The following is a 26,894-nucleotide window of genomic DNA, read 5'->3' on the forward strand; positions in this document are numbered from 1 at the left end:
TATAGATATATATCTTTAATATATCGGTCTACACGATGAATTTATTTTATAACTATTTTGCACTCTGCATAATATATATGTATATATACGCTTTCGTCTGTGCATATATATCAAATCTCTGAATGGGTGTGTGTGTGTGTGTGGGTGTGTGGTGGTTTCAGAACTAATATTTCTCTATTTACAACAAAAACGACACTGATATATGTGTATGTGTGGGGGAAGGGCTGTTGAGGTGGGATGCCTCGGGGTGTATGATAAATTTAGGCAGCTATTTGGCATTTCTCATAATTTAACAATGAAGAAAAATATGTATATGTATATATGTATATATATAAATTGTGTTTGTCCAAAATGGTCAGAGGATTGATGCACCTCCTGCTGCTGATTTGTACTTGGATTTGCTCCCGCTGTGTGCCCATATCCGATAGAATCACATCCGATCAGCGCCTGCGTGTCGTCGCCTGTTGCTGTTGCTGCTGCTGCTGCTGCGATGTGGCGGCTCCTGATTGCTCTTGATTTCCGCCTCGATTGCGGACACTGTAACAGCTGATGGCTGTCATCATCATCCTGTGACTGGGGATGCCAGTGCCGCCGCCGCTGCCATTGCTGTTGCTGCTGGTGCTCCCCGTGCCGGGTGGCGCTCCTTTTGCCACCTGCTGGCTACTGCTGCGCAGGGACCATCGTTTGTTCAGCTGCACAGCGGAGGCGGCCATGGCCGCCGTGTAGGCCCGGGTGCCAATGGCCAATGTGGGTACGACTATGTTGAGCTTTTTAGGCGAAGGCGGTGGCCGGGCAGAGATGGCACCCGCTCCATTGCATGACGATTGAAGACGCGTCGGCTTGCTAAACGGTGATGGTGTATTGGCGCTCCCGCTTGACCCCACACCGGTCATGGCGGCATTCAGTGTACTCCGCCGCAGGCTGCGTCGCTGTTCGCGCTCCTGTTGGGTGCGCTTGAGGCTCCGACTGGCAGTATTGCTTCCGGAATTGCTGCTGCCACTGGCACTGGCGACGACGCTTTGTGTGCTGGTGGCACCTCCTCCACCTCCACTATTGACATTCGCAGGCAATGGAGAAGGTGTCGCTCCATTCACGGCTGTGGCTTCCACTCCCACTGTTGGGACATTCCTTGTCCTGAGCGTCCGTTTGGTCATGTCCATGCCGCCGACAGTGCAGATAGTGCTACGCAGCTGGCGCTTGTTCACAGTTCCCGCCCCCCCGCTGATGGCTAGGGTCTGGCTGCGGCGAGTCATCATAATGGAACTGCTGCTGGTGTTGCTGCGGACGGTCCCATTGCTGTTCCCATTTCCGCTCCCGCTCTTGATGCTGCTGCTGGTCGCAGCAATGATGCTCTTGCGGGCAGCAATTACAACTGAAGAAGAAGAGTTATTGCCCGCTCCTACTCCTGCACCTGCGGCTACAGCTGCTCCTCCGATTGGAATTGCTCCTGCTCCTGCGCCAACAGCAGCATCTCTGATGGACGCCGCACTCAAGGACCTGTTCTTGCAGTGCTTAAACACCTGTCGGAGCCGCGTCTGCATGTGCTGGTGATTCTCATTGGGCACATTCCGATATCGACGCATCTGGCGGATGCGCTGCGATGTCACAGGCGTGGCTGCCACTGATGCTGATGAGGCAGAAGCCAAATCATTGGCCAGAGCATTGGCCCGATCGAGGGATGCTTGTGGTATGCAGTCGACCTCCTGCAGTTTCTGGATCTGTTCGATGATATAATGGACGGCATGGGCATCCTCCTTGCGGATCTCGGCCACTGTTTCACGCACCTGCGCCATCGCTGTGGTTAGGCCTGGCTCTGGGGCGGATGTTGGTGTCGAGGGGAGGGTGGAGCTCACTTGATTGTCCTGGAGGGTGGGCGGTGACGGTGGTGATGACTCCTCCTCGGGCTCTGGCTCGGGCTCGGGTTCGGGCTCCGGTTCCGGCTCTGTTTCCGTTCTTGTTGCCTCCTTCAAAGTGCTCCAACTGCTGGAAAATGTGAAATCCGTTTCACTGCAACTGGAACTGGAGCTGGAACTGCTGTAGGTGGCCTCCATATGCTCCTGCTCCCGCTGCAGTTGTTGCTCCCGCTCCAGAGCCACCTGCTCCTCCTCGGCCCGCTCCTGCTGCAGCAAAGCATTCAATTCCAAGAGCTCCGATGGCTCTGGCTCCTTAGCGGTCGTCTCTTCTTCCTGATGCGCCTGCTGCTGTTGTTCCACGTACTCGGATGGCGTCCAAGTCTCCTGCTCTTGCTCCTGATCCTGTGGCTGGTGCGGATGCAGCTGATGCAACTGCTCTCGTCGCGTCTCCAGCTGTGTGAGGGAGTAGCCCTCCTGCTGCTGATAGTGCTGCTGTTCCTGTATGATCTCCTGCATGCTGCGATCATCCATGGCAGCAGCAGCGGCCGCCTCCGCCTCAGCAGCAGCTGCCGCCGAACGGGAACGTGCCTCCTGCTCCTGTTCGTTGAGGAGCGTGTTGTAGGATTCGGCGAAACTGTAATCGGAGCCCAGGCAGCCCACACTGGAGCCGTAGCTGCCGAAGCTGCTCTCCAAATGGTGCTCCAGATGATGCTCCAGTTCGGTAAGCTCTCGGACTGCTCCTCCTCCGCTGGTGGTGCTGCTGCTGCTGCTTGATGGGGCAGGAACCGAATGTCCGTACATGGCGGCGCGATCAATGAGGGTCCCATTGGAATAGTGATGCAAATGATGCTCATTTTCCAGAATGACCACATTTTCGCCTGCCTCCGCCTCCAGCTGATGCTGTTGCTCCACCAATCCACGCCAGGGATACACTCCTGTAGTGTTGGATTTCCGCCACATCTTGCGATGATTGTGCAGACTCCGCTTGAGACGTTGGGCATCGTAGGAGAATCGCGGTAGCCGCTGCTGCAGCGCAGCTGCAGCTGCAGCCGCAGCCGCATCCGACTCGACTGCCACCTGTTCGGCAGGTTCGATGGCTTCACCCTCGATATATTCGTCGGCATCATCCTCCTCCTGCTCGTCCTCCTCGTCGATGGCATAGTAATCAAAATTGCGAAACGGCTCCGGCGGCAGATGCCGCTTCGCCAAGGCACTGTATGGGGCATCCAGAATGTAGTCCTCCTCCTCGATGCAGTGAGCTGGATCTGGACAGCTGTTCTCGCTATCCATTGCACTGTCCTCGTCGTCGGCATCCAGCAGGGCATCCACATCCACTTCCATATCCATATCGCAGACATCTCTGCGTGCCGGCGGGCCATCGCAGGGAGATGGTATGGGGGAAGTCTCCTGGGAGGAGCCAGATGCCGTCGACGATGGTGTTAGTATCACAGTTACCACGGACGTATTGTCCGCACGCATTTTTTTCGATGCCCACGTCTTGAGGGCCCGATCGACCAGGGCTTTGCTGGGGTTCATCACATCCTGCTCGTTGAGGATCTCGCCAATGAGATGCTGCTTTCGGACAGCGTCCACTGCCTCCTGGGCCGTCACCACATTCCAGAGGCCATCGGTGCCAAAGATAAGGCATCTGCGACAAACCAAAAAGGACAAAACAATACATTAACATTCGAAATTCGACATTCCCCATTACGCTTTGAGGCAGGGACTCACCTAAACATGTTCGGGTCTATTTTAACAACCTTAACATCCGGATCAGGACTCACAACGAACTCCTTGCACCGTGAATTGTAGCTCCAGAGATCGCCCAAGGAGCGGGCCACTGCCAAAAAGGGTATATCGTCGATAACCGTACGCCGACGGATGGGACCACGGTGCTGGGGATCCCGTGGCCGATTCCAGACCACACGCGGCACACCACTCTTGATGGCCACCATACCGCCGGACCGCTGGATGCGTGACTTCTCCTCGTGCGACTCCGGTTTGTGGTCGGTCGTCAGCTGTTTGGCCCGCCACTGGCGTTCGTTTGGCTGCTGGTAGCCCAGCACAATACCCGAATCACCCACATGACCGATGTAGATCTTCTCGCGTCGCATAAATGCCACCGTTGCCGTTGTGCCAGCCGTGCTCAGGTGTCCGTTGGCGGTGCGTGGCCATTTCTCTGCAGGAAATCAAAAAATAATAATAACAGAATGGAATGAGGTGGGTGTATGAGTGTACAAGTATTTGTTTGTTATTCCGGTCAGAGGGCATACGGTGGAAATGGGGACACTTATTTTTCCCTCTTGGTTTTCTCTTTTGTCTTCTCTCTTTTTTGTTGTTGTTCGTTTTTTTAGCTTCTTGTCTTTAATGGCCGTTGCGTTTTTTGAAACGCCTTCACGTGTGTGTGCATGTGTTTATGTGTGCTATAGAGTGGTGCTGCTCGAACTCATTGGGGGCCAACGCATACCAACACTCGCAGCGGGGTTGCCATGCTTGCTGAGAGTACAGCCATATGGCAAGGCCTGTGGAATATTCCATTCCCGCTATGTTGTTGCTGTGTTGTGTGTATGTAGAGAGCGCGCCAGAAACACAAACACAAACACACACATGCACACATTTTAAGCGGATGGGGTTTTTTTGTGTGTGTTTGTGTGGGCAGACAATAGAGATGAGCGTAAGTTGCGATTGTTGAGTCATCGTGCGACGTAATTACTAGAGGTGAACAAATGTGAACATAATGATTCTTTTCGCGGATTTCATATCAACAAGTTTTGAATGGGGGTCGCGGGCAGTGCTGTATCCTCATCACTTTCCGATGTGCGTGACCTGACACGACCCAGTAGTGAATATTCCGTGACTCAATGCTGCCCATCTCTATTGCCGCTCTGCTTTGGTTTATAATTATCGTTGTTTTTCAGCTCTCGTTCGCTCCCTCTCTCTCTCTTTCCACGGCCTTTGCCGTTGTGTTTTTTCTGTGTAATTATTTGTGTGTGCTGCTGCTCTTACCTTGCTCCCGCCACATTGCAAAGTGCGTGGCTATGTAGCCCTCGCGTATGGCTTTCAGCACATCCTCATCGTTGTCCGACCAAAACTGCTTCTGCCTCACAATCTCCAGCATCAGGTGTTCCTTGGCAAAGAGGGCCGCCTCGGGGCCGCCATGCCCATCATAGATCCCAAAGAAGGCGTACTCCAGCTCGTGGGTGAGCGGCGACTCCTGGTAGGCCACAGAGAATTGATCCTCCATGTATTTGCGTCCTCCCTGGCTGCATTGGCCCGTAACCCGCATATTAACGCCCAGTGTGGAGCTGGGTGTGGGCGAGGATTCGATGCTGGGTGTACTGCTGGGGCTGCGGCTGTCGCCTGTGCTGCCGTTGCTGCTACTGAGGGCTTCGGTACGGGGCGGTACTATGGCCTTCGGTTTCCGTTGACGACTCTGTGCCCCACCGCCGCCGCGGGAACGGGCATCCATGTCCAAGGCTGCAGCGGTGCTGCGACAACGCAGTGTTTTGGTGGTAAACGAGGGCGACGGCCTCGATGTGTGTGAATCCTCAGCAAATAAATCGAGCTCCTCTTCCTGTGTGGTCTCCTCGCCAGTCGAAAGACTGCCACATGCGGTGGCGGTGGCGTCGGCTGCTAATCCCGCCTCAACAGCATTCGTTTCCAGTGCTGGTTGATGGTTGCCGATGAGGCGAGAGCAGCGACGGGCCGACCCAGAGCCCTGTGTCAGTGGGGGGCAGATTGCTGGCTGCTGCTGCCGGGGACTGACAGCGAGGCATGGCGTGGTGGATGAGGGTGAATCCGTATAGTAGTTGATGATGTCGTACTCCAGCTCGGTCGTCTTCACGGCAGGCACAGCCTGTGGAACAGCGGGCACTTTGGCCTGGGCTGTATGCTGTATAGCAGCTATTGATATGGGCCGCACCACTGACCGTTCGATTGCGGATTTGATGAAGCATCTGTTTTTTGCGGCTATGGCGCTGCTGATACTGCTTCTGTTGCCTTGCAATGATGTCGACGTACAGGTGGACGTTGCTCTAGTTGTTCGCACTGTGCTCGTCGCTTGCATGGTGGGCCACATTTTTGTTTATATTATTGCGGCCGATGCGAGGTTCTTCTTCTTCCTCCTGCCTGCTGGTGCTGCTTCGTGGATGTTGTTGTTGTGTCCAGATGTTGTTGGAGTTGTTGCTGCTCTGCTAGTAGATGTCTTCCATCCGCAGTGTTGTAATTTCTGATGACATTTGCCACTAGACGACAACCGTAAAATAAAACGAGCCAAACGGACTGACTGGCAACTCCTCGCTTATCGAACCGACTGTTGTCCCGTTCTAACATGGAATCCGCCAGCCAATACAATGTGTGCTGTGCTGTCGCTGGGGGTTAAAGCGAGACGCCTACTGTGCGTCTCGGCTATACTATTTGCCTTTCCTTTTACTCTGGGCGTGTGTGTTTGTCGGTTTGTTTGCCTTGTCCGTGTATGTATGCGTGTGTTCCATCTATGTAGCTTATAATTTGTACTGGCTGTCCATCGCCGCCAAATTGCTTTTCTGCTTCTTCTTGCTCTTCGAATCGAACGTATACTGTTTGTTCAAATTCAATTTGTAATAATATAGCTGAGAATGGGGGGGGGATACACCGTATATCGGGTATTCTCTAGGACAGAACTCAATGCCACAGCTGAGGCCCACAGTTTCACCTTGGCGCTGGATGTACAGGGATATACAGGGTTTTGATTCGTTGTCTGTGATGGGTTGGATAAAGAGCGCGCGCCGAAGATACGAAACTCGTTTACACCGTGTCTCTTCCTCTTCTTAAATCGCATAGGTGGTGTTGTTGTTGCAGCGTCGTTTTCTATCACTGCCGTTCTTTTTGTTTTCAATCATTTTCGTTCGTTACGAGGTTTTGGATTTACACAATTTTCAAGTAATAGGCACGTACACAACACACACAAACGTACACACACAATAAAAAAAAGTACTCAGTCAAATTGTCGACAACAAAAACAAAGACGAGAAACCAAATAGAAAGCAACCGAACGAATTACTACACATTTGCTACATAACGGACGGAAAAAGAGGGTATGGACAACACGCAAAACGGCCCAGAAAGTGCAGCGCATGCAAGGTAACAGTCACCCCACTTGCCCAATGTACCATGGAGACAAAAAGCCGATTTTGAGGTGAGGTTCGCACGAACATTGCAATTTGCCTTGGCTGCTTTTGCCTGTTGTCCATACCCCCTTTTATAGCCCATTCAAAATTACTACTCATTTTTGCGTCACATGTGCGAGCACTTATTGATTAGATATACGGTCTGACCGTTGGAAATATACCGAATTTTCGTCACGAATTACAAAACATACCGTTAATATACTGACGAACTTTTATTCCAAATCCATCATATTCCTCGATTTTGCTACTCGGCTTAATCTTACTAGCTAGCTAGAACCTTTAGCTCTAAACACATAGTTTTATACGATTGATGGATCAATTGTCTACAAGATTGGTTTATTCTGGGTATTCCCTCTTATTGCATTGTGTTTAAAATAAGGTTTACGCAAAACAAGTCAACATTTTTGTTGAAAAAGAGATCAAGTCCCCAAAAATGAGCAAATCTTGTTTCTTGTTTTGAAAGCCAACTGGGGGGAATTCACGATATTTTAGAAATGCGTTAAGCTTTTTTAAACTATTTTAATGTTGTCACCGGTGATATACTGTTTTGTATCGATATTTTTCAATACCGCCACTAGTTCACCAGATAATTTAAAAATTCGACATTAGGTTGACGTTTTGTCTATCAACAAAATCTTGTGCGCTTAGAAAAAATGTAATTCGAGCTAAGTTGGAGTAGCCTAAAATATAGCGATATTCATATAATAAAATGGGAGTTAATCCCGCAGAGCTAGATGAGCTAATGGAAATACTGCAAAAAACCTTAAATATCACTTTAATAAAATATTGAAAATGTTCATCTATCATTCGTTTCTTCATATTAAAAACAGTTATGTTATTTTTCTATTTGAAAAAAAAAGGTGGCAACGAGAAAATATTGAAAATATCGGTGTGGTTTCAGTGTTGACTTTCTTCGATAGCGATATTATTTGGCTTCCAATTTCTGGTGTGCCCATGTGCTTATGAATATTTGTAATTGAAGTTTATTCAATATATTGCACCCTCGCAGTATGACCGTACTTACGGACTTCTTTCAAATTCGAGATGCGAAATTTTACCGCCACGATCATCCAGCCAACAATAGTTGATAACGTATTAAAAACCGTCCCGACCAAATTTATTCATTTATATATATAATTTCATAGACCTTAATGACTATACGATTATTTGTATATCGTTTAATTGTTTCCCGCTCTAAGATTTCGACCTAATTTTGGCCGCAAAATAAATGTGTCCGAATTGTTCTTGGCACACATTTAGTTAAATTAACGTTGTAAGGCAACACCATATTAGCCCTAAGGCAACCCCATATTAACCCTAACCAACCCCATATTAGCCCTTACCGATATTAACCCCGATCCCGATAGGTTTTATGCGATAAGTTTTATGCGATAGTTTTGATGCGATATACGACGGCGATAAGTCGCGGGCAATTAATTCGGATCGACAAGAAAAATAAAGAAGAGAATAAAAGTAAAATAAGAACCGCGCCACAACTTCAGAAGTGGGATACGCAATCCAAAGCTACTTTAAAAACGCCTACAGTTATTAAAATTTTAATCAAAGTCAGTATGAACCCCGCCGCCATTGAGAAGCAGCAGCTTTTGAACTGGATGGACGGGCAAGGAATTGCGCACTCGAGCAATGCAACTTTGCGGCAGCTGCAGAAACTCGCGTACGAGAATGGTTATGTCCCTGATCGTCCAACCAGCCCTGTAGTTCCGACCAAATTGAATGCTTCAGCCGACAACGACTCTGACATTCCGGCCGACCCTAATTTGGAAAACGACGCCGACACGCTGACGCCGGTGGTCGGCAAGGCACGCATACCAGAAGAAGAAGAGTTAGATGCCGCCATTAGAATATTACAAAAAAGGGCTTTGCTCACAAAACTAATGGCGGAGAGCAGCAGCGTCAAAGAAGTGATCCGTGCAATGGTCCCATTCTCGAATCCGAGGGACCAAGACGCTGGATTGTGGATTATGAAATTAGAGCGTGCTTGTTCTGCTGTTGATGAAAGTGACGCCTACAAGCTACGATGCGCACGCTTATTAATGGCACCAAATTCAGAGGCAGACACATTTATGCGGCTTGACACTTCAGAAAATTATGATCAATTTAAAACCAACTTTCTGAAAACATTTGACAAGGCATGTTCGACAACCGAATTAGTGATGCAACTTCAGAAAACTTTCTACATTCCGGCAAAAACATCCGTTATGGGGTACATTTTGCAGATGCAAGAGTTGGCGTTGCGTGCAAGTGTATGTGAGATTGAAGCAGTCCACTTTATCATCGACGGTTTCCGTGACACGTCGCCAGCCATTGCCTTGCTGTATGGAGCGAAGACCTTCAATGAGCTTAAGGAATTATCTCATCGATATGCAGACTTAAGAGCAAAAAACAAACCAAAGTGGAACTCATCGACCATCTCTTCAGCTTCAACTTCAGCTTCAACTTCAGCTTCAGCACAATCTTCATTAACATCGAATGGTGAGATGCGATGCTACAATTGTTCGTTGTTTGGACACTACGCTTCAGATTGCAAGGCTCCCAAACGTGCGAAGGGGTCCTGCTTCCGTTGCGGCTCTCTCAGCCACACTATAAAGACGTGTCCGGAGCAAAAGTACACCAAATCAGCAATGGAACCGAAAACTCCCAGAGATGAAGACAGCGACGAATACCCATTTGTTCCGATATTTGACCAGGTAGGAGTATATTTTTACACTGATCCAAAACGCAAAACTTATAAAATTATTCTTTCCGCTATGTTCGACACGGGCAGCGCCGTTAATATTGTGAGAGCTTCAACATTGCGATTCCAAAACATCAAAAAATACACTCTTTTACCATCAAACCTACGTAGCGTCAACGGCTCACATCTTTTCACTTACGGAAAAATTTACTTACACGTAACCTACCATGACATTGAAAATATGATTTTGTTTTACATTATGCCAGATGAATACATGTCAGAAGATTTGCTATTGGGTAGACCTTTTTTGAAGAAGTATAAGTTAAAATTATCATTTTATGAACATCATAAGCCCGAGACAAATAAAATTGAAAATTTAAGTTTCAAATTAAGTGAGAAAAAAACCATTTCGCCTAGCATAATTGTTTCCAACGATATAGCCTTAGATCAACTAACTCCCACGCATCCGGTTGACACTGCTAATAGTTATGAACCCCTTCAAAAATCAAAAACACCAATTAATAATTCAGAAACATTAGACCATAAATTAGACAAATTAGGGAATGAGACAGCAGGTAGCATTAAAAAAAAACCCCCGAGTAACAGTGAACTTCCGATAAGTAATGCGCTTCTAGATGTAATTGAGCAAACTTCCGATATTCAGAATATTTACAATATAGAACAAATTGACATTGAGGATTACAATATTGATTACAAACTTAGTGAAAACTCGCGTAGTGAAATCCGAACATTAATTGAATTAAATTATTTAGACCTGCCCAACATACCAGCCATTGAACATAAGTATGAAATGAAGATAAAAATTATGTCACAAGCCCCAATATATTCAACACCAAGAAAGCTTTCATATCATGACAAAAGAGTAGTTGACAAACTTATTGAAGAATTGCTGACTGAAGGCCACATCAGACCGAGTGATTCCCCTTATACCTCTGCAATTGTACTGACAAAAAAAAAATCAGGTGAGAAAAGGCTGTGCGTTGATTATAGACAATTAAATAAGATAACAGTAAGGGATGGGTACCCATTGCCACTTATAAATGACTGCATAGAGAGAATGGAAGGTAATAAGTATTTCTCCCTTCTGGATCTGAAAAGTAGTTTCCACCAGGTGAAGGTGGCAGAGAATTCAATTCAATTTACATCTTTTGTGACACCAAACGGACAATACGAATATCTTAGCATGCCATTCGGTTTGCGAAACGCATCAGCTGTCTTTCAGCGATTTGTAAACAATATATTCGGCCCATTAATAAAACAAGGAAATGTAGTTGTATACATGGATGACATTGCAATCGGAACAAAAACTATAGAAGAACACTTTGTTGTCTTAAGTAAAGTATTACGCCTCCTAGCAGAATATAGATTAGAAATCAAGCTAAGCAAGTGTCTGTTTTGTTACACTAGTATAGAATTTCTGGGATTCACATTAAGCAAGGATGGAATTAAGCCAAATAATGATCACATCACGACAATTAAGCACCTTCCGAAACCTACTAATTCCGCAGATATGCAAAAATGTTTAGGACTCTTCTCTTACTTCAGGAGATTCATTCCGGGTTACTCGAAAGTTGCCAAACCATTGCAAGCTCTGACAAAAACTATAGGGAAATTTGAGTTAGATGACAAATGTGTAACAATATTTAATTATCTCTGTGAGAGACTGGCCTCAGCACCAGTTCTAGCCCTGTATAGTCCGACTAAGGAAACAGAACTGCATTGTGACGCTAGTGCCGAAGGGTTTGGAGGAATTTTATTACAAAAACAGGATGATAACAAATTTCATCCAATCTCATATTTTTCTCAAGCAACAACGCCAGCAGAAAGTAGGTATCATAGTTATGAATTAGAAACTCTAGCCATAATCTACTCATTGAATAAATTTAAGATTTACCTTGAAGGAATACCGTTCCGAATAATAACCGATTGTAATGCCCTTACTCTAACCTTATGTAAGAAAACTGTAAATTCAAAAATTGCTAGATGGGCCCTTGAACTTGAAAATTATGACTACACAGTGAATCATCGAAGTGGTAAAAACATGCCCCATGTCGATGGCTTAAGTAGATACCCCACAATAAGTCCAGAATTCAGTTACGAACCAAAAGTTTCAGTTCAGGAAAACAATAATAAGGATAGAATAGTTTCAGTTATAGATATAGATGACATCAATTTTCAGCTTCAGGTCACGCAAAATAGAGATAGCACTATAATTCAGTTAAAGGATAAGCTAGAAAGAGAACCAGTAAAAAATTTCGTATTGGAAGATGGTATTGTTTATAGAAAATATGCTGATTTCGAATTGCTTTACGTCCCGTCAGAAATGGAAAATAATTTAATAAGAACTGTTCACGAAAAATTGTGCCATTTGGGAGTTGAAAAATGTGTAACCGAAATTAAGAAACATTATTGGTTTCCGAATATGACCGCAAAAGTTGATAGTTTTATAAAAAATTGCATTAAGTGTATTACATTTAGCCTTCCGTCCCATTCCAACAATCGCTCATTACATAGTATACCGAAAAGACCAATTCCATTCGACACATTGCATATTGACCATTTCGGACCTCTCCCCTCAGTCATTAATAAAAAGAAACACATATTGGTAGTCATTGATGGGTTCACAAAGTTTGTCAAATTGTATTCTGCAAACACAACTAGTACTAAGGAAGTTTGCGCATGCTTAACGAAATATTTTGAAAATTACAGCAGACCTAGGAGAATTGTCAGTGATAGGGGCTCATGTTTCACATCGTTGGAATTCAGCGAGTTCATGCTAAGTAACAACATTGAACATGTTAGAGCAGCAACTGCCTCACCACAGGCAAATGGGCAAGTGGAGAGGGTAAATAGAACAATGAAAAGTATGTTAGCAAAGATAACTGAACCATTGCAACATTCAGATTGGTGTAAACTACTCACAAAAGCGGAATATGCAATAAACAATTCAAAACATTCGGTTACTGGGGAAATACCATCGGTGGTACTATTCGGTGTTCAGCAAAGAGGCTGTGATATTGACGCTTTAACGGAATTTCTAGAAGACAAAAATAATCCAAAACCAAATAGAGACTTAATAGCAATTCGGAAAGGAGTATTAGATAAGATAACTGAAAACCAAACTAAGATAAAACACTATTATGATAAAAATATTAGAAAACATATAGAATTTAAAGAAGGAGACTTTGTTCTCGTACGAAACGTTGACACTACGATAGGTACAAATAAGAAATTTATACCAAAATTTAAAGGACCATACATTATCAAAAAAAATTTACCAAATGATCGATATGTTATAACTGACATTGATAATTGTCAAGTATCTCAGATTCCGTACGACGGTGTAATAGAAGCCTGTCGACTTCGGAAATATGTAAATTGGCGTGATCAGTGTAGAACTATCTCTTACTAATCTGTATTTTATAATTTTAGCCTAGTAGAAAATAAAAGTAACCAATTGTAAGGATCGAGGGCGATCCATCTGTCAGGATGGCCGAGCTGTAAGGCAACACCATATTAGCCCTAAGGCAACCCCATATTAACCCTAACCAACCCCATATTAGCCCTTACCGATATTAACCCCGATCCCGATAGGTTTTATGCGATAAGTTTTATGCGATAGTTTTGATGCGATATACGACGGCGATAAGTCGCGGGCAATTAATTCGGATCGACAAGAAAAATAAAGAAGAGAATAAAAGTAAAATAAGAACCGCGCCACAACGTCAAATAATTTACTCTGTTTTTAAGATTTAAATAGAATGTTGGCACAACGGCTTGTATGGTCTGCCGGCATGCAACCCTGCAGACCTACCGGCAAACAGTGATGCGCACCTCTCTGAAACCCGAAATCGATTACCGATACCTTGTAAAAAACAACCAAATCTCCGTATTAATTCCAATATTTTATCAGCCAATTCGTGTTCTTTGCGTGAGTACCATTTTTCTGGCCCTCCTAGAGCCAACCAAAGATATATCTACCCGGATCGACTACTCAAACACGGGCATCACTGTTGCCAGACGCGGCCTGCCAGATGTCGTCTGCCAGACGCCGCCCAGTTCTGACCAATAGCAGGCCGGCCCGACAACGTTATCGGAATTTTCGGGGCTCGTGCGGCTTCACAAACTCAGTGCACGTCACTTTAACAATAATATTCGAACAGTCAACGAGCTGAGTTCTGGCTTTTGTACCGGAAAGAAGTGTTTCAATCAGTAAAACAAGGCGAACACGACGAGTGCGCTTAGCGGTAAACACAAAACCTCACACAAATCCCACATACATAAATGCAATTTTTTTGCGGCAAATTACAATCTAGGAAATAAATCAGTTCTGTAAATCGGTCGGTGCCGTTTTTTTTTTGCCGTGTTGAATATACATACTTATATGTATATTTATTTTTTGTTCGTTCTGAAGTGGTAAGACGCGGCGTGCTAAATTCTTATTGCGTGCAAAATTGCTGGAAAAAGGAACTTTGCCATATATCCCACGCGCACACACAACACATGCACACAGAGCAGAGCCATCCCATGCAGTAGGCCAACCAAAAATTTTGGGGTTTTTTCTGTCAAATTTTATACGTTTGGTCAATAGCATTATTTTACAAAAAAGTAGGTTTGATTTTCCGGTAACAGTTGTTCAATTTGTGTGATAAAATAATACAAAACGGAAGGCAGCCAAGTTCTACTGTAATTATTGTTAGTCAAAAAGATCGCGCGCGCAATTGCAATAAATTGCAAATAATAATTCAGGTAAGTGCTAAATTCTGCCCAAAAGGCAAGTGAATGTGTGAGTGTGTGAGAATGTTCTCAGGTCTTGGTCGGTGGGTGGTGGGCTGAGGGATTGTGCAATGTACGTGTATAATTATTGGGAACGCTGTATCGGGGCACTGCATTGTGTAGCCGACAAAAAAAGCACGCCGAATTCCCATAGTGCGCTGCGATGCGATGCGGCTTTTGCACGGAGACACACACAAACACGAGAGCTCCTGGCGTCGCACCAGCACCAGAAGTGCGAAAGAGATAAAAGATATTTCAGCACTGCAGTTTCGCTGCCGCAGTCAGCGTCGCTGCCCACGCACTGTTTGCGAATTTGGGGTTTTAGTTATTTTTGTAGGTTTTTAATCGAAATTGAAACATGAAATATGCATAAATGATATAATAGTTTGAGAAGAGGCGTACAAAATCCAGTTTTCGCTTCAGTGACGTCAGCGCGGGCATTTCGGAAAAAAGGTAGACCGCCTCCAGCTCCGAGCTCCCCCGCGACTTGTACAATTCTTTTGAATATTTCGCCTAATCCGATCTGTTGTCTGGCTAATTTATTCATAGAAGTCGGCAGCGCAGCAATTATGGTCGTCTGTGGTTTCCGTTTTGTGTTTTCTTGTTTGGAAGTTTCCAGACCCTGTCCACACAGTATTTTGCCCCAAGATTGATATTTGGATAATTGTGGTCGGAGGGATGGGGGAGTGCAATTTATGTAAAATTAGTCATTAGAAAGAGGCAAATAGGTACAATCCACACATACATATGCACATCTATATTCATACATATATATATGCATATATGACATTGTTGTACAGATTTGACAGATGTCTCGTTTTATTTACAAATATATAAAGATATCCTTTCTTTTTACTTCAGTATTCTGTATACATTTCCATCAGTACTACTACTGGTAATTCCGAATATTTCATTGTGTGTTTTTCAACTGGAATAAATATCAAAATTTAAGGACCCCTCATTTGCGGTAAAGGAAATTCGAACTCTGCCTCTAATTAGTCACTAGCGTGGATACTGCTTCTCAGGTAACGGAAAGGGTACACGGGGGAAGTCTATGATGGTAATTTCCGACAGATCCGACATATTGTCGGGGCATGAGGATACCGCCCTAGGCGGCAGTGAATGAGAGACTGAGACAGAGAAGGACATTAGAATCGCGCGTTTTCCCGCTCGCCACCGCCACCGCTCGCGTGAATGGCATCGAATTGCAAAAAGCTCTGTGGCCCGTAATGAAAGGAAACACACACACAGATACGCATGCAATAGCGGGAAATTCTATTACCTGACGGTGCAGTCGCTCTCTCTCTCTATCTCTCTCTCTATCTCTGTGTGTGTGTGTCTCCTTAGGAGAGGAAACGCGTGTCCGCCTGCCATTTATAATTTCATTTCCCTCACACACACATACAAAGTTTCGCGCTTAGATTTTTTTTTGTATTAATAATTATGATATTTCCTGACCATTTTGTCCGGCTCTTCTGTGTATGTGTGTGGGTGCGTGTGACGGAGAGGGACAGAACGTCTCCGTTTTGTCCAACTGTCAATGCAATTTCTAATTGACTTTTGAGGAGAGCAGAAGAAGAGCCATTGCTGGCTCCCAGCTCTGCCGTCACCAGTCAATCGCTCATATGTGGGTGCGTCTCGCTGTGTGTATGCGTGTGTCAGTATGCCCACTCCCAATTGGATTGATACTAATTGTTGCTTGTCTTGTGAGATTTCTCTTCTTGAATTTTTACCGTTTGGCATTTAGCATTTGTAACCGTTTCAGTTTATCCCCTTCCTCTCTCTCTCTCTCTCTCTCTCCCTCCGCCCGTGACTAGCAAAGAGCCACTCTAGTGCCACCCCTCTGTCTCTCTCTCTCTCTCTCGCTCTCTCGCGCTCTCGCTGTCTCGTCTTTCTAAAGTGCATTTATTTGCTATTTGTTTTTCGGTTTTTCTCTGTTTCTTTGGCTAATAAGCAATGCCATAGGCGCGCGCAAAAGTATGCTACTACAACAAAATGAGCATCGAGGTCCAGTCGCTCATTGGAAAGGGGGCGGGGGAGGTTATGGTGTGTTGGGAATGTGAGTCCTTGGATTGAGCCTTGAATTTGAATTAGTTGTTGTGTGTTCGTTCTCCTCCTTTGCTTGCTTGCTTGCTTGCGCGTCCTTGGTTAACGGTTATGGCCACACTCAACTGGCTGTGTTAGAGGGAAATGGCTATCGAGCTGGCCTCAAGGCCATGCAACGTTGCTGTTGGGATGCTGGGATGCTGCCACTGCCGCCACACTTGCTCTTGCGCTTTTGCTCCAGCTCTCTCGCTCTCTGTCTCTTTCTGTCTTTCATTTCCTCTCTTGCGTTGCAGTATTGCACGCTAATTGGTTGCAGTGGTGTGGGTGTGGGTGTGGGTGCGGGTGCGGGTGGGGGTCTGACGTCCATCCAGCTCTGATATTTGATTTGTAATACTCCTTGTACGTGTGCCCTGTTCTATAATTAAGTTTTGAGGCCTGGGCTGATGCGTGAGGAGCCCTGTGCCCGCTCCGCCTCCCTCCACTGCCGCCCATAAAAGTATGCAGCAGCCAGCCTCCAATGCGCCTGCGTTTATGTATGGAATATATATATATATATATATATATATATATATATGTGTGTGTGTGTGGGCTGGTGTTTCTGCAGTGCCTAACCCGATTATGAGCCGCATTTTTAATTACATTCCCCCTTCCCATATACGAAATGTGCAACAAGATGTTAATTATTACTTCTCTCTCTCTCTCTCCCCCACAGTGTGGTGCTCATCGCTTCTCTCTTTCGTTGCAGTTACCAACGATTCAGCAGCGGATAGACAGCAGCTAAATAGTAATCACAATTAAAGCGTAGAAGAAACAAACAACAAAAGCCACAAAATGTCTGACCGAAAGGCTGTCATCAAGAATGCCGACATGAGCGAGGAGATGCAGCAGGATGCTGTCGACTGCGCGACACAGGCCCTGGAGAAGTACAACATTGAGAAGGTGAGTGGAGGGGCGGTAAAAAGGCATTACCAAAGAGGAGGGTGGCAGGACTGCGAGGGAGGAATATTGCAAGACCAACAGGTGTGCGATGTGTTGAGAACATGGCATAGCGGGGCATTAGCGGGGATTTGTTGTGCTGTACTATGCTGTGCTTGCTGCTGCTGCTGCTGCAACTGCTGGTTGCAAGTGCAGGCAAGGAGGCGCCAATTATCTCGGATTTACTTTTGTGCGGGGGACTTGTTCCACAAAAGCCCTAACGAGTGGTTTTCATTGAGGGATTTATTTTAGATGGCAATATTAAAGGTTGTTTCGTTGTGCGCCTGGACGGAATGGAGGGGGGGTGGGGGGGCTAAAAATATGAATATCAAAAGCAAATTCCCTTAAATCCCCAGATGGTCATCCATTCATTAAATTTTCATTTAAATAAGGAGAAAATAAGGAGATGTTTTTCGATATTTAAAAAGGGGATTTCTAATTTTCAATCAAAGGAATGGGCATGGGGTACAAATTATATATACATTATACTCTTATATTAAAGGAAAAACTGTCCTGAATAAAGGATATTTCTAGTCCCTTGATAATCAATTGAATAGAGGCAAAAAATAACCGAAAATTTCCCGATTTATTTAAAGTAATAAAATCTCAGATGTATGCAGAAAACCGAGAAGCCTTCAATGTAAATTTCCCTTAATTAAGATTTTATTTAGCAGAAAATTCTCCATGAAGCCATGATTGAAATTAGTAAAGTTCTCCTGACTTTTTGAAACACATACATATATATTCCCATAACTTTTTTAATGGAGGGAAATTACTATGACTCAATTTAAAGAAGAGGGAAAAATTCCCATGAATCATCCTTAAGAATAGGGAAAATTCGCTTGTCTGCTCCTTGAAGCAAAGAAATGAATGTCTTCTGTGTCTGTCGCTTAAAGAAATATTCCCTAGACTTATTTCTTAAAGAGTGGCGAAATAATCATGACCTATGTGTGTGGCGTGTGTGTGTCGAGGGGGGGGAGGGGTAAGGAGAAGTACTGACCATCGTTAACGGCTGTCCAAGGCCCGGACGCAGACGAAGGGAACGGAAGGAATGACAAACAAGCTAGAAGCAGTGAGGAGGGGACGGGGGAGGGGGAGAGGCACAAGACTAATAAGCTCTTGATTTAGTCTTTGAATAAAAATAAAAAATAAAACGGCAGCAGCAGCAGCAACAGCAACAAAATCTGTAAACAATGTCAACAACAGCAGAAGAGAAGTCGAAGAAATGGAATAATCAATAGGGGTGCTACGTGAGTGCGAGGGGGACAGACACACACCGACACAGACACAGATAAAAACGTGCTCTGGTCAAAGTGTTTGTGTTTGCGTGTGGGTCAGTGAGCGACCAAGAGCAGCAGGAGCAGGAGGTGGAGGAGGAGGCGGAGATGGAGGGAATGGCCATCAACTAACGGTGCCTTTGTCAATGCCAATGACAGAAGACAGAGACAACCGACCAACGGTACACACAGCGGGATAGCGACAGAGTAGGAGGAGGAGGAGGTGGAGGTGGGGGTGGGGAGTAGGAAAGGTCCTTGAAAGGCAAAACGCAAAAGTAAACTTGAAATCACAGCGGAAGTGGCGAAATAGTGGGTAAGGGGATAGTGGTAGTAAGCACGGTGCACGGAGGGGGGGGGGGGAATAATAGGTAATGATGGTTAAAGAGGGTGGGGGGGGGGTGTACGGGGAGAGAGAGAGGGAGCTGTAGATAGAACAGCTAATTGAGCAGTAAAAGCAGTAATAAGCGCGCACTCTCTCCCGCTCTCCCATTCCCCCACTCCCTCCTATCTATAGATACACCCACGCAGGTGTTTTGCGCACAGCTCTCTCTCCCCCTTATTTCGCGCCTACCTCTTGTTGCTATAAATAAAACACACACACACACATACACGTACACAATCACACGATTGATTGCCTTTTGTTGCCGTCCTTTTCTATCGCATTAGCTTGGGGCTTCTGAGGGCTCTGGGGCTCTGGTGCTCCGGGGCTCTGGCTCCTGGTTCTCGGGGAGGGGGGGAGGGAGGGGTTTGACACTCCTCTAGCAGTTCCCTCACTCCCTCTCCCGCCCTCTCTGTATCCCCCTATGTACTTCCTGTAAATTCTGCTACTATTTGGAGTATTTCTGTACCTATTTTCGGTTCTTCAACTTTCTTGCATTTTGAACTGTCTCTTTCTTCTACTCTTCCTCCTGCTCCGCTTTCTTCTACTCTCTCGCTTGCCAGTCATCCCACTCCTTACTCCCTTCTACCCTTTCTACCTCTTCTCTTTGTTCCTACCTACTCCTCATCCTTCTCCTCCTTCTCCTCCTCCTCATCCTCTTCCTGCTGCTCTTCCCTTTCTTATTGCATAATAAGTTTGCCATTCTGTCTCTGCCTGTATCTGTCTCTCTCTTTCCAAGACTGTGTCTGTGTCCCTGTGTGTGTGTGCGTGCGTGCGTGTGTGTGTTTCTGTGTGAGACTATGTTTGTTTTTTTACGGTAATTAAATATGGATTTCTGTTGTTGGCGGAACACAAATTTAATTGCTTCGATGAAAATTGAAAAATTATACAAAACACACACAAAAACAACAACAACAACAAAATTGAAAGGCAAACAAAGGCAAAAGAGTGAAAGATGGCGACACCTTTTAACCTTTTGGACCACCGAATAAAATATCCTCCTCCATTATGTTGGTGGGGAAATATTTAGGTATTTTTGATACCCTATCGCTACAGTGAATCTCTACGAGCCGATCCATCCAGAAGCAAACAGATCCGATCCCTATAGATGTTCCGAAACTCTGTCCTAGCCTTCTGTGGAGTTCTCCGACGTATTTGTGTCCCTGTTTATGGCATTTCATGCATTGGCGAGTTTCGGGCCATTCGCTTATGGGAACATTGGAGGAGGCAACTGTTGTGAGGCAAAAGAAAACAAATCCCCGAACTCCTTTCGATCGGATCGATATCATATGTACATATGACCTGCTTACGGTTGCAGGTGCCCTTTCTCTCCCCCTCGTTCATAGAGCGGCTGGCAATCTGCTTTCGAAGCTGATTATAACTTCAAAAAATTCCCTGCCAAATCGAAGGGGGGGGTATCCATTAGATACGCAACTAATACTACCGCTCACACAGTGGGGTTTGAGAGGGGGTGGGGAGTGTGGGGAGTGGGGAGGGCACACAAGGGTTAAGCTTCTTCTAGCCGATGCTTTTTTTGTTGTTTTGTTTTTTGCTGGGATTCAACTTACTGTATTTTGTATTTTTAGGGGCAAAAGCGGTTGTAGCGGTGTCGGTGGCGGCGGCGGCAACAACCTTTCGAGCGGCTTAAATATCGTATCCATTGGCATTATGCTTGTGTATCTGTGTGTATCTCTGTGTGTGTGTGTGTGCGAGCGCCTTGACTGCGGCAGCGATTTAAAGGCAAAGCCCTAAAATAAGCCAACAGGAGGGCCAACAGCAGCAGCAGCAGCAGAAAAAAAAAATCATGAATTTCCATTATTCTGCTTCAAGTTTTAAAAATAAATTTAATTAGGTTTTTTGTGTGTCTGCCTTGGCGCTCACTTACCCCCTATCTCCAGCCCCTCTCTCCAGCCCCTCTCTCCAGCCCCTCTCTCTCTTTTTCTATCTATCTATATCTATCTCCCTTTTTCTATGATGTTATCCTTTCATTAGTTTTTATGTGCCACACACAAAGCCGCAGATCTGCCGCAGTCACAGTCACAGTCGCAGCCGCGAATGCAAACAAATGGCCAAACATTTTATTACAGTATATTTTTGTCCCTTCCACGCCCCCCCGCCCTCCCCCAGCAAAAAAAATTGTAGTTTTCCCCTCCCTTTTGCCCTCCCGAATGTTTTTCTGCGTGGCCAAAAATGTTTAATCAATATGCGGACAGAAAATGGAATATTCGCATGTAAATATTGAAGAAGTATCCATCAGATACACAGGAAAAACAACAGATACATATTCACATTGATTGACACACATTCCTCGTTTTGATTGGTTGCTGGGGTGGATAGCGCGCCAGGGGGGGGGAGGGAGTTTACGGGAGTTCTTGCCCAAAAACGGTTTCATAAATTTGAAACATTTTCCCGAGCAAATCCAGAGTAAATCGCTCGTGGCGGATGTAGCCGCTCGCTTAGGGAACATTCAAAGAGAGATATTCACACGGACATCCATAGGTGTGTCCTTTCGGTTATGGGACAATTTGTTTCCTTTCGTAGGCGAGCAATACTGCCGCTCCACAAATTGAAGTATGTCTAAAAATCTGCCATAGAAAAAGGAAGGACTAGATGGCTGGAATACCACATGTCCAAAATAGCAAAAGGTACATTATTATTCACGAAACGAAACTCCTTCGCGAATGTGTGGCAGCCTTATAGGTGGGCGCTTGCCGGGCGGGCGGGGGCTGTGTGTCAAAATGTTGAGTTGCCAAAACAAAAAATTCCATGGCATTGCTAAGCGATGGGTATGGGAATGGTCTGGGACGCTCTGGAGTTTTGCAGTTGCAGGAGCTGGTTTGTGTGCCTCAAACCGAAATTGAATATAAAACAATCAACTTTTATATTGTCGTCTGACACGACATGCGGCGTGGGCACACGCACGACACACAGCAACAAAAGAACACCCGACAAAAGGAATGGAATGGCTTAATAGGCGATCGTTTCGTGGCAAGGATGGAACGAGAGAATAATGGCCAACGTCATGATGGCTAAGGCTAAGAAATCTTAACATTGTTCTTAAACAAAACAACAACAAATAGAGAAGGAAGGTTATAAGAAAGGAAAGGATTGATCAATATCGATGGATATATCGAAAAATCGATGAAAAAAAATGCATGTATGGGTGGGCAGCAAAGGGGGTGGTGGGGGGAGCTATCACTGTACTCCAACTTTTTTTCTAGATTTTTGTTTTGCTTTTGTTTCTGTAGGTTACGGGGTTAAGTTTATGACTGCACGGCACACACCCACACCTCCCGCCACTCCGAAATGGTGACCGAATAGAATCCTATCGACTCCCCGCCCCCGACCTGCTCTTGGGCAGAGCGTCATCCAAAAACTTTAATGTTTTGATTTCTCCCCCTCAAGTTTTGGGGGGTTTCTTTTTTTGTATCATTCGACTTAAAATACTCCAGATTTCATGGAAACTTTTCCACTATTTGCCAAATTTCATTTGCTTATCGAACGGGAATCATTTTTGGTAATAAAACAAGGCGCACGTGGCTCGACATTAAGATACAACCGTCGAACAGTGGGGCCGATAGAGAAGAACAGATTTTAAAGGTGGATAAAAGTTTTTCTCGCTTTCCCTACTTCCTCTTTCTTCCCTTTTTGCAGTCTTCCCCCCTGCTCCTCGTCTTCCCGGAAAAGTAATCATTTCAAGAAAAAATACTTTCCGCCACAGGTGGCCATATTTATAGGGACCCCAGTGTGCTGCAGTCCACACATATGTACGGGTATGTGTGTGTGTGAGTGTTTTGCGTAACCCTGGCTTTTATGCTGCCAAACGGGAATGCAACTCTGGCAATGACCTTTGACATTTGCAACGCCGTGTAAGCTGCAGACGCGCATCCCCAGCCAAGCGAATGTTCATCCTTCCGCTCCGTTCTGATGCAATCCTGCTGCTTCCCTGCCTTCCTTCTGTCTCTCCTGCTTTACACCCCAACCCCCCTTCTCAAACGCCTCGCTCGCTCTCTCCCTCTCTCTGTTTTCCGCAGTGGCTCTAAAACTGTTGCTCTAATTGCTTAATTCTTTGACCCACAAACAAAAACGCAACAATCCATAACGTAACTCATTAGCAAACCAGAACTTTTGCGCCCCCCCTTTCACCAACCACCCCCTCCCCACCCACCCGACACACACTTACGATTTCCTTTGTTACCTCCGCTTCTTGTTACCCCCTTCTCGAGTCCTCCTGCGGGGCCAAGAGCAAGCGTTTTCAGTTGTTTTGAGGTCACTTTTTCGGGGGTCGATGGTTGTCCTAGTGACAGACGACGATGACGACTGTCCCCCATGGAATGGGGAACGAGTGTGCGTGTGTGTGTGTGTGTGTGTGTGTGTGAGAGTGTGGCAGGGCATTTATTGCCGCCGCTCTTTCCCTGCTCTTAATTCCAACAAAAATTTGACAGCCACTTGTGTGTCGCTTGTTTCCGTCCCTTTTTCTTTTTTGGGAAATTTTTGTTTTGTTTTTCTCAAACAAAAAGCATACAAAATTTGTAAAATTTTAATAAATTAAATCTTCAATAAACACAGGGATTTTTCACGGGGGGAATAGCGTTTATTTTCAATATTAATTTCGTGTACAGTCCGGGCAAAACGTGGCGAACTCTTCCCGTCTCCCCTTATGTATTTTGATGGGTATCATGATGTCCGGCTACGTGAGCCTCTACAGAAAACATTCCCAGTCTCTTCCAGTGGGACTTTTGCTTCGAAAAATAGCCACGCATTGCCTTAGTGATGGGCATTTTGTTAGAAAATGTTCCAGTTCTCATTTCCACTGAGACTTTTGGCTGTGAAAATACCAGCAGTTCCTTGGTGGGACAAATGAAATTGCTATGGGGGGTATCCAGAAGTCGAAACCCGCGTGTTTCTACACGGCGGGGGATTTCTATAACTTGAAATTTATCTTCTCTTATCCTAATCTCTTTCTCTTTGTTTTCTTTTATATTTTTGTAGGACATTGCCGCCTATATCAAGAAAGAATTCGACAAGAAATACAATCCAACATGGCATTGCATTGTGGGACGCAACTTTGGATCGTATGTGACACACGAGACGCGCCATTTCATCTATTTCTATTTGGGCCAGGTGGCCATACTACTGTTTAAGAGCGGTTAAAGTATTGTCGAGTCGGATGCGGTGGTGGTCGGGAGGCTGATGGCCGAGCAGCAGCTGTTGCAGCAACACCAACAACATACACAACACCAACACCAGCAACAGCAGCATCCATCAGTGGACGACGAACAAGAACAACAAGAACAACAACAACAACAACACAACAGTCAACAACAGGAGCAGCATCCCCAACGAGATGTGGATCCACAACATCAGAAGGTGGAACAGGAACAGGAACAGGAACAGCCAAGGGATGTGGAAATGATGCATCAAAAGCAGGCGGATGATGGTGAAGACACACAAAAAGAACAACAACCTCTACAGCAGCACCATCGCACGGATCAACAATTGGAGACGGATATGGAACTGGATCCGGACCTAGACTTTGAACAGGATGATATGGAGGACATGGAATACGAGGATGAAGAAGATGTCCAAGTCGATGTTGATGTTGATGTCGATGTCGATGTGGATGTCGATGCAGAGGTGGTGGGCAACGACAACGAGGAGGAGTTTGAGGAAGAGGAGGAGGATGAAGACACAGATGATGGCACCATTGTCGAGGACAGTGATGCCACCAGTTGCAGCAGTTGTCGTCGCGCCGAATTGGAGGAGCTGCAACAGCTTCAACAACAGCAACAGGAGGAGGATGAGCTACTTCAACAACAACAACAACAGCAGCAGCAGGAACTGGGGCAAATAGCAGCGGTACCTGCTGCTGTGGCTCCACCTCCTGTTGCACCTGATCAGGAGGACGACGATGACGACGACGACGACGACGACGACGAGGAGGAGGAGGAGGAAGAACACGAAGACGACGATCTGGATGTGGATGTCGATGTCGAACTGCCATCAGAACACGGTGCCTAGGATCCTACACAACACTTATGGTTCCATATACGCAAATCAATCTCCAAAACGCACACACACACACACACACATACACTCCACAACAGAATGTTCGTCCGTGTGTGGCATGGTGCAAGTGAACGAAATACCACAAATTTGTTGCTTTGGTATTTCGATCATTGATTGATCCACACGAATCACAGACACAGAGACACAAGCATCCAAACAATTTTGGAAAAAATAACATTTTGCAAAACACACGAATACACACACCCAAAATACACCGCTAGATAGATCCGATTATATATTTATTATAGATGAAGATCGTAGTAGGACCAACGCCGTTTTATCATCATTCCCCCATCCGGCAATAACCACACACACGATATATACACACACACACACACACACATACATGCATTTCCCCCTATTATTATGTATTTGAGAATTGTTTTATTGATTGATTCATATGTTGTACGAACACACACACACACGCAGACTGATCGATTGATATGTTGTATGCATACACACACTCTCACTCAGATTGATATGATTGTACACACACAAAAAAGAAAACAAAACAAAAAATAATTATTGAATTTGTTCTGTTTTAAAGACATGAAAATGATTTGCATAAACCTCCAATCACGATTAAAAATGATGTTAAACTGGAATGAAACAAAATGCCATTCTTTTTATTTTTTGCACACTTCCCTCCTACCCCCATTTAGCCATTTAGCCCTCCCCCCTTAGGTATAATTTCCCCCCGCCCGAACCCCAATCCCAGAAGGAGAAGATGAATCGTTGGCAGGCAGGCAGGGAGGCAGCATGCAGCAAATGGAAAGAACCATAAAAAAATCAAAATGATAAAAGAAAACGAAATAAAAAAAACTAAAACAAAAGGATACTGAACAGAACATACACCCACACAAAACACACACACAGACACTCAGACACAGACACAACATAACAGAACATTCAAGTACAGGCAAAAGCACACAAACCACCACTACACCCGATTTTACAGCAGCTAACGCCGCGCTAAGCAAAGGATAAGCAAAATAAAGGATACAAAACGCAAAACGAGAACTCTTAGCAACAAACAAATCAGAAGATGGACAACTTGATCAAAAAAATCATTGTAATTGCAAATAATTGTAAACGAAATTGAATTGAAGCCGCAGAATATAAATCATCATTTCTCATGTTCTCATTTATTTACAAAATGTATTTTAATTTGGTTTAAAAACAAAAAAAACAAGAAAAAGTTACATAGTCAACTGGCAAAAACCACAGACACACACACACATATTTTGTGCATCAAAACCAAGAGAAAAAGAGCAAACGGAACAACTTAATAGATATTTATACATATACGTTATAATATAGATGTATTGTATTTGTGTATTTCATTGCTTTTGAGGCCCCGAAATCGCGGCTCCACCCAAAACCAAACGAAAAGAACATTGGAGAGGAGTCATGGCATTGGTAAAGCATAAAGCATATTGGATATGATATGGTCCATCCACAGAACCAGAAAGGAAACAGATTTTTGGGCAGAAAAAAACGGAAAAGAAAAAAATTGGCAAAAACCAGAAATGAAAGTCAAAGTAAAAGTAAAAGTAATCAACAAAAAACCGGGAAAAACAGCCCAAGAAAAATATATATTGTAATTATTCTCTTGTCGTTTACATAAATGTGTGC

The 26,894-nt window shown here is 45.0% G+C and overlaps 3 protein-coding genes and 1 long non-coding RNA gene across 7 annotated transcripts; 2 read left to right on the forward strand and 2 right to left on the reverse strand.

Annotated features, from left to right (window-relative positions):
- Positions 1-7,062, reverse strand: Pp2C1 (protein phosphatase 2C). Of its 2 annotated transcripts, none has more exons than XM_001354932.4 (3): positions 4,860-7,062; positions 3,585-4,032; positions 1-3,501 (listed from the first exon to the last, which is right to left on the reverse strand). In XM_001354932.4, the coding sequence occupies exons 1-3, from the start codon at positions 5,929-5,931 to the stop codon at positions 441-443; spliced, it is 4,581 nt and encodes a 1,526-aa protein (XP_001354968.4). In that variant the 5' UTR covers positions 5,932-7,062; the 3' UTR covers positions 1-440. The 2 variants fall into 2 exon arrangements, with proteins under 2 accessions (XP_001354968.4, XP_015041842.2); XM_015186356.2 differs by lacking the exon at positions 4,860-7,062 and adding an exon at positions 4,092-4,304.
- Positions 7,063-8,596: 1,534 nt separating this feature from the next.
- On the forward strand, positions 8,597-10,724 carry LOC26533308 (uncharacterized). The gene is made up of 2 exons (XM_033383193.1): positions 8,597-9,729; positions 9,807-10,724. The coding sequence occupies exons 1-2, from the start codon at positions 8,635-8,637 to the stop codon at positions 9,813-9,815; spliced, it is 1,104 nt and encodes a 367-aa protein (XP_033239084.1). The 5' UTR covers positions 8,597-8,634; the 3' UTR covers positions 9,816-10,724.
- A 1,625-nt stretch (positions 10,725-12,349) lies between these two features.
- On the reverse strand, positions 12,350-12,826 carry LOC117184647 (uncharacterized). The gene is made up of 2 exons (XR_004470058.1): positions 12,660-12,826; positions 12,350-12,547 (listed from the first exon to the last, which is right to left on the reverse strand). It is a non-coding gene; the product is annotated as an uncharacterized lncRNA (long non-coding RNA).
- A 1,009-nt stretch (positions 12,827-13,835) lies between these two features.
- Positions 13,836-24,416, forward strand: ctp (cut up). 3 transcript variants are annotated; one of them, XM_015186355.2, is made up of 3 exons: positions 13,836-13,984; positions 17,305-17,498; positions 24,183-24,416. In XM_015186355.2, the coding sequence occupies exons 2-3, from the start codon at positions 17,391-17,393 to the stop codon at positions 24,342-24,344; spliced, it is 270 nt and encodes an 89-aa protein (XP_015041841.1). In that variant the 5' UTR covers positions 13,836-13,984; positions 17,305-17,390; the 3' UTR covers positions 24,345-24,416. The 3 variants fall into 3 exon arrangements, with proteins under 3 accessions (XP_015041841.1, XP_033239096.1, XP_002134258.1); XM_033383205.1 differs by having other exon boundaries at positions 13,853-13,984; positions 17,272-17,498; XM_002134222.3 differs by lacking the exon at positions 13,836-13,984 and adding an exon at positions 14,407-14,423.
- Positions 24,417-26,894: the final 2,478 nt, after the last annotated feature.

The sequence above is a fragment of the Drosophila pseudoobscura genome, chromosome X (assembly GCF_009870125.1).
Source record: "Drosophila pseudoobscura strain MV-25-SWS-2005 chromosome X, UCI_Dpse_MV25, whole genome shotgun sequence".
Taxonomy (NCBI): Eukaryota; Metazoa; Arthropoda; class Insecta; order Diptera; family Drosophilidae; genus Drosophila; species Drosophila pseudoobscura.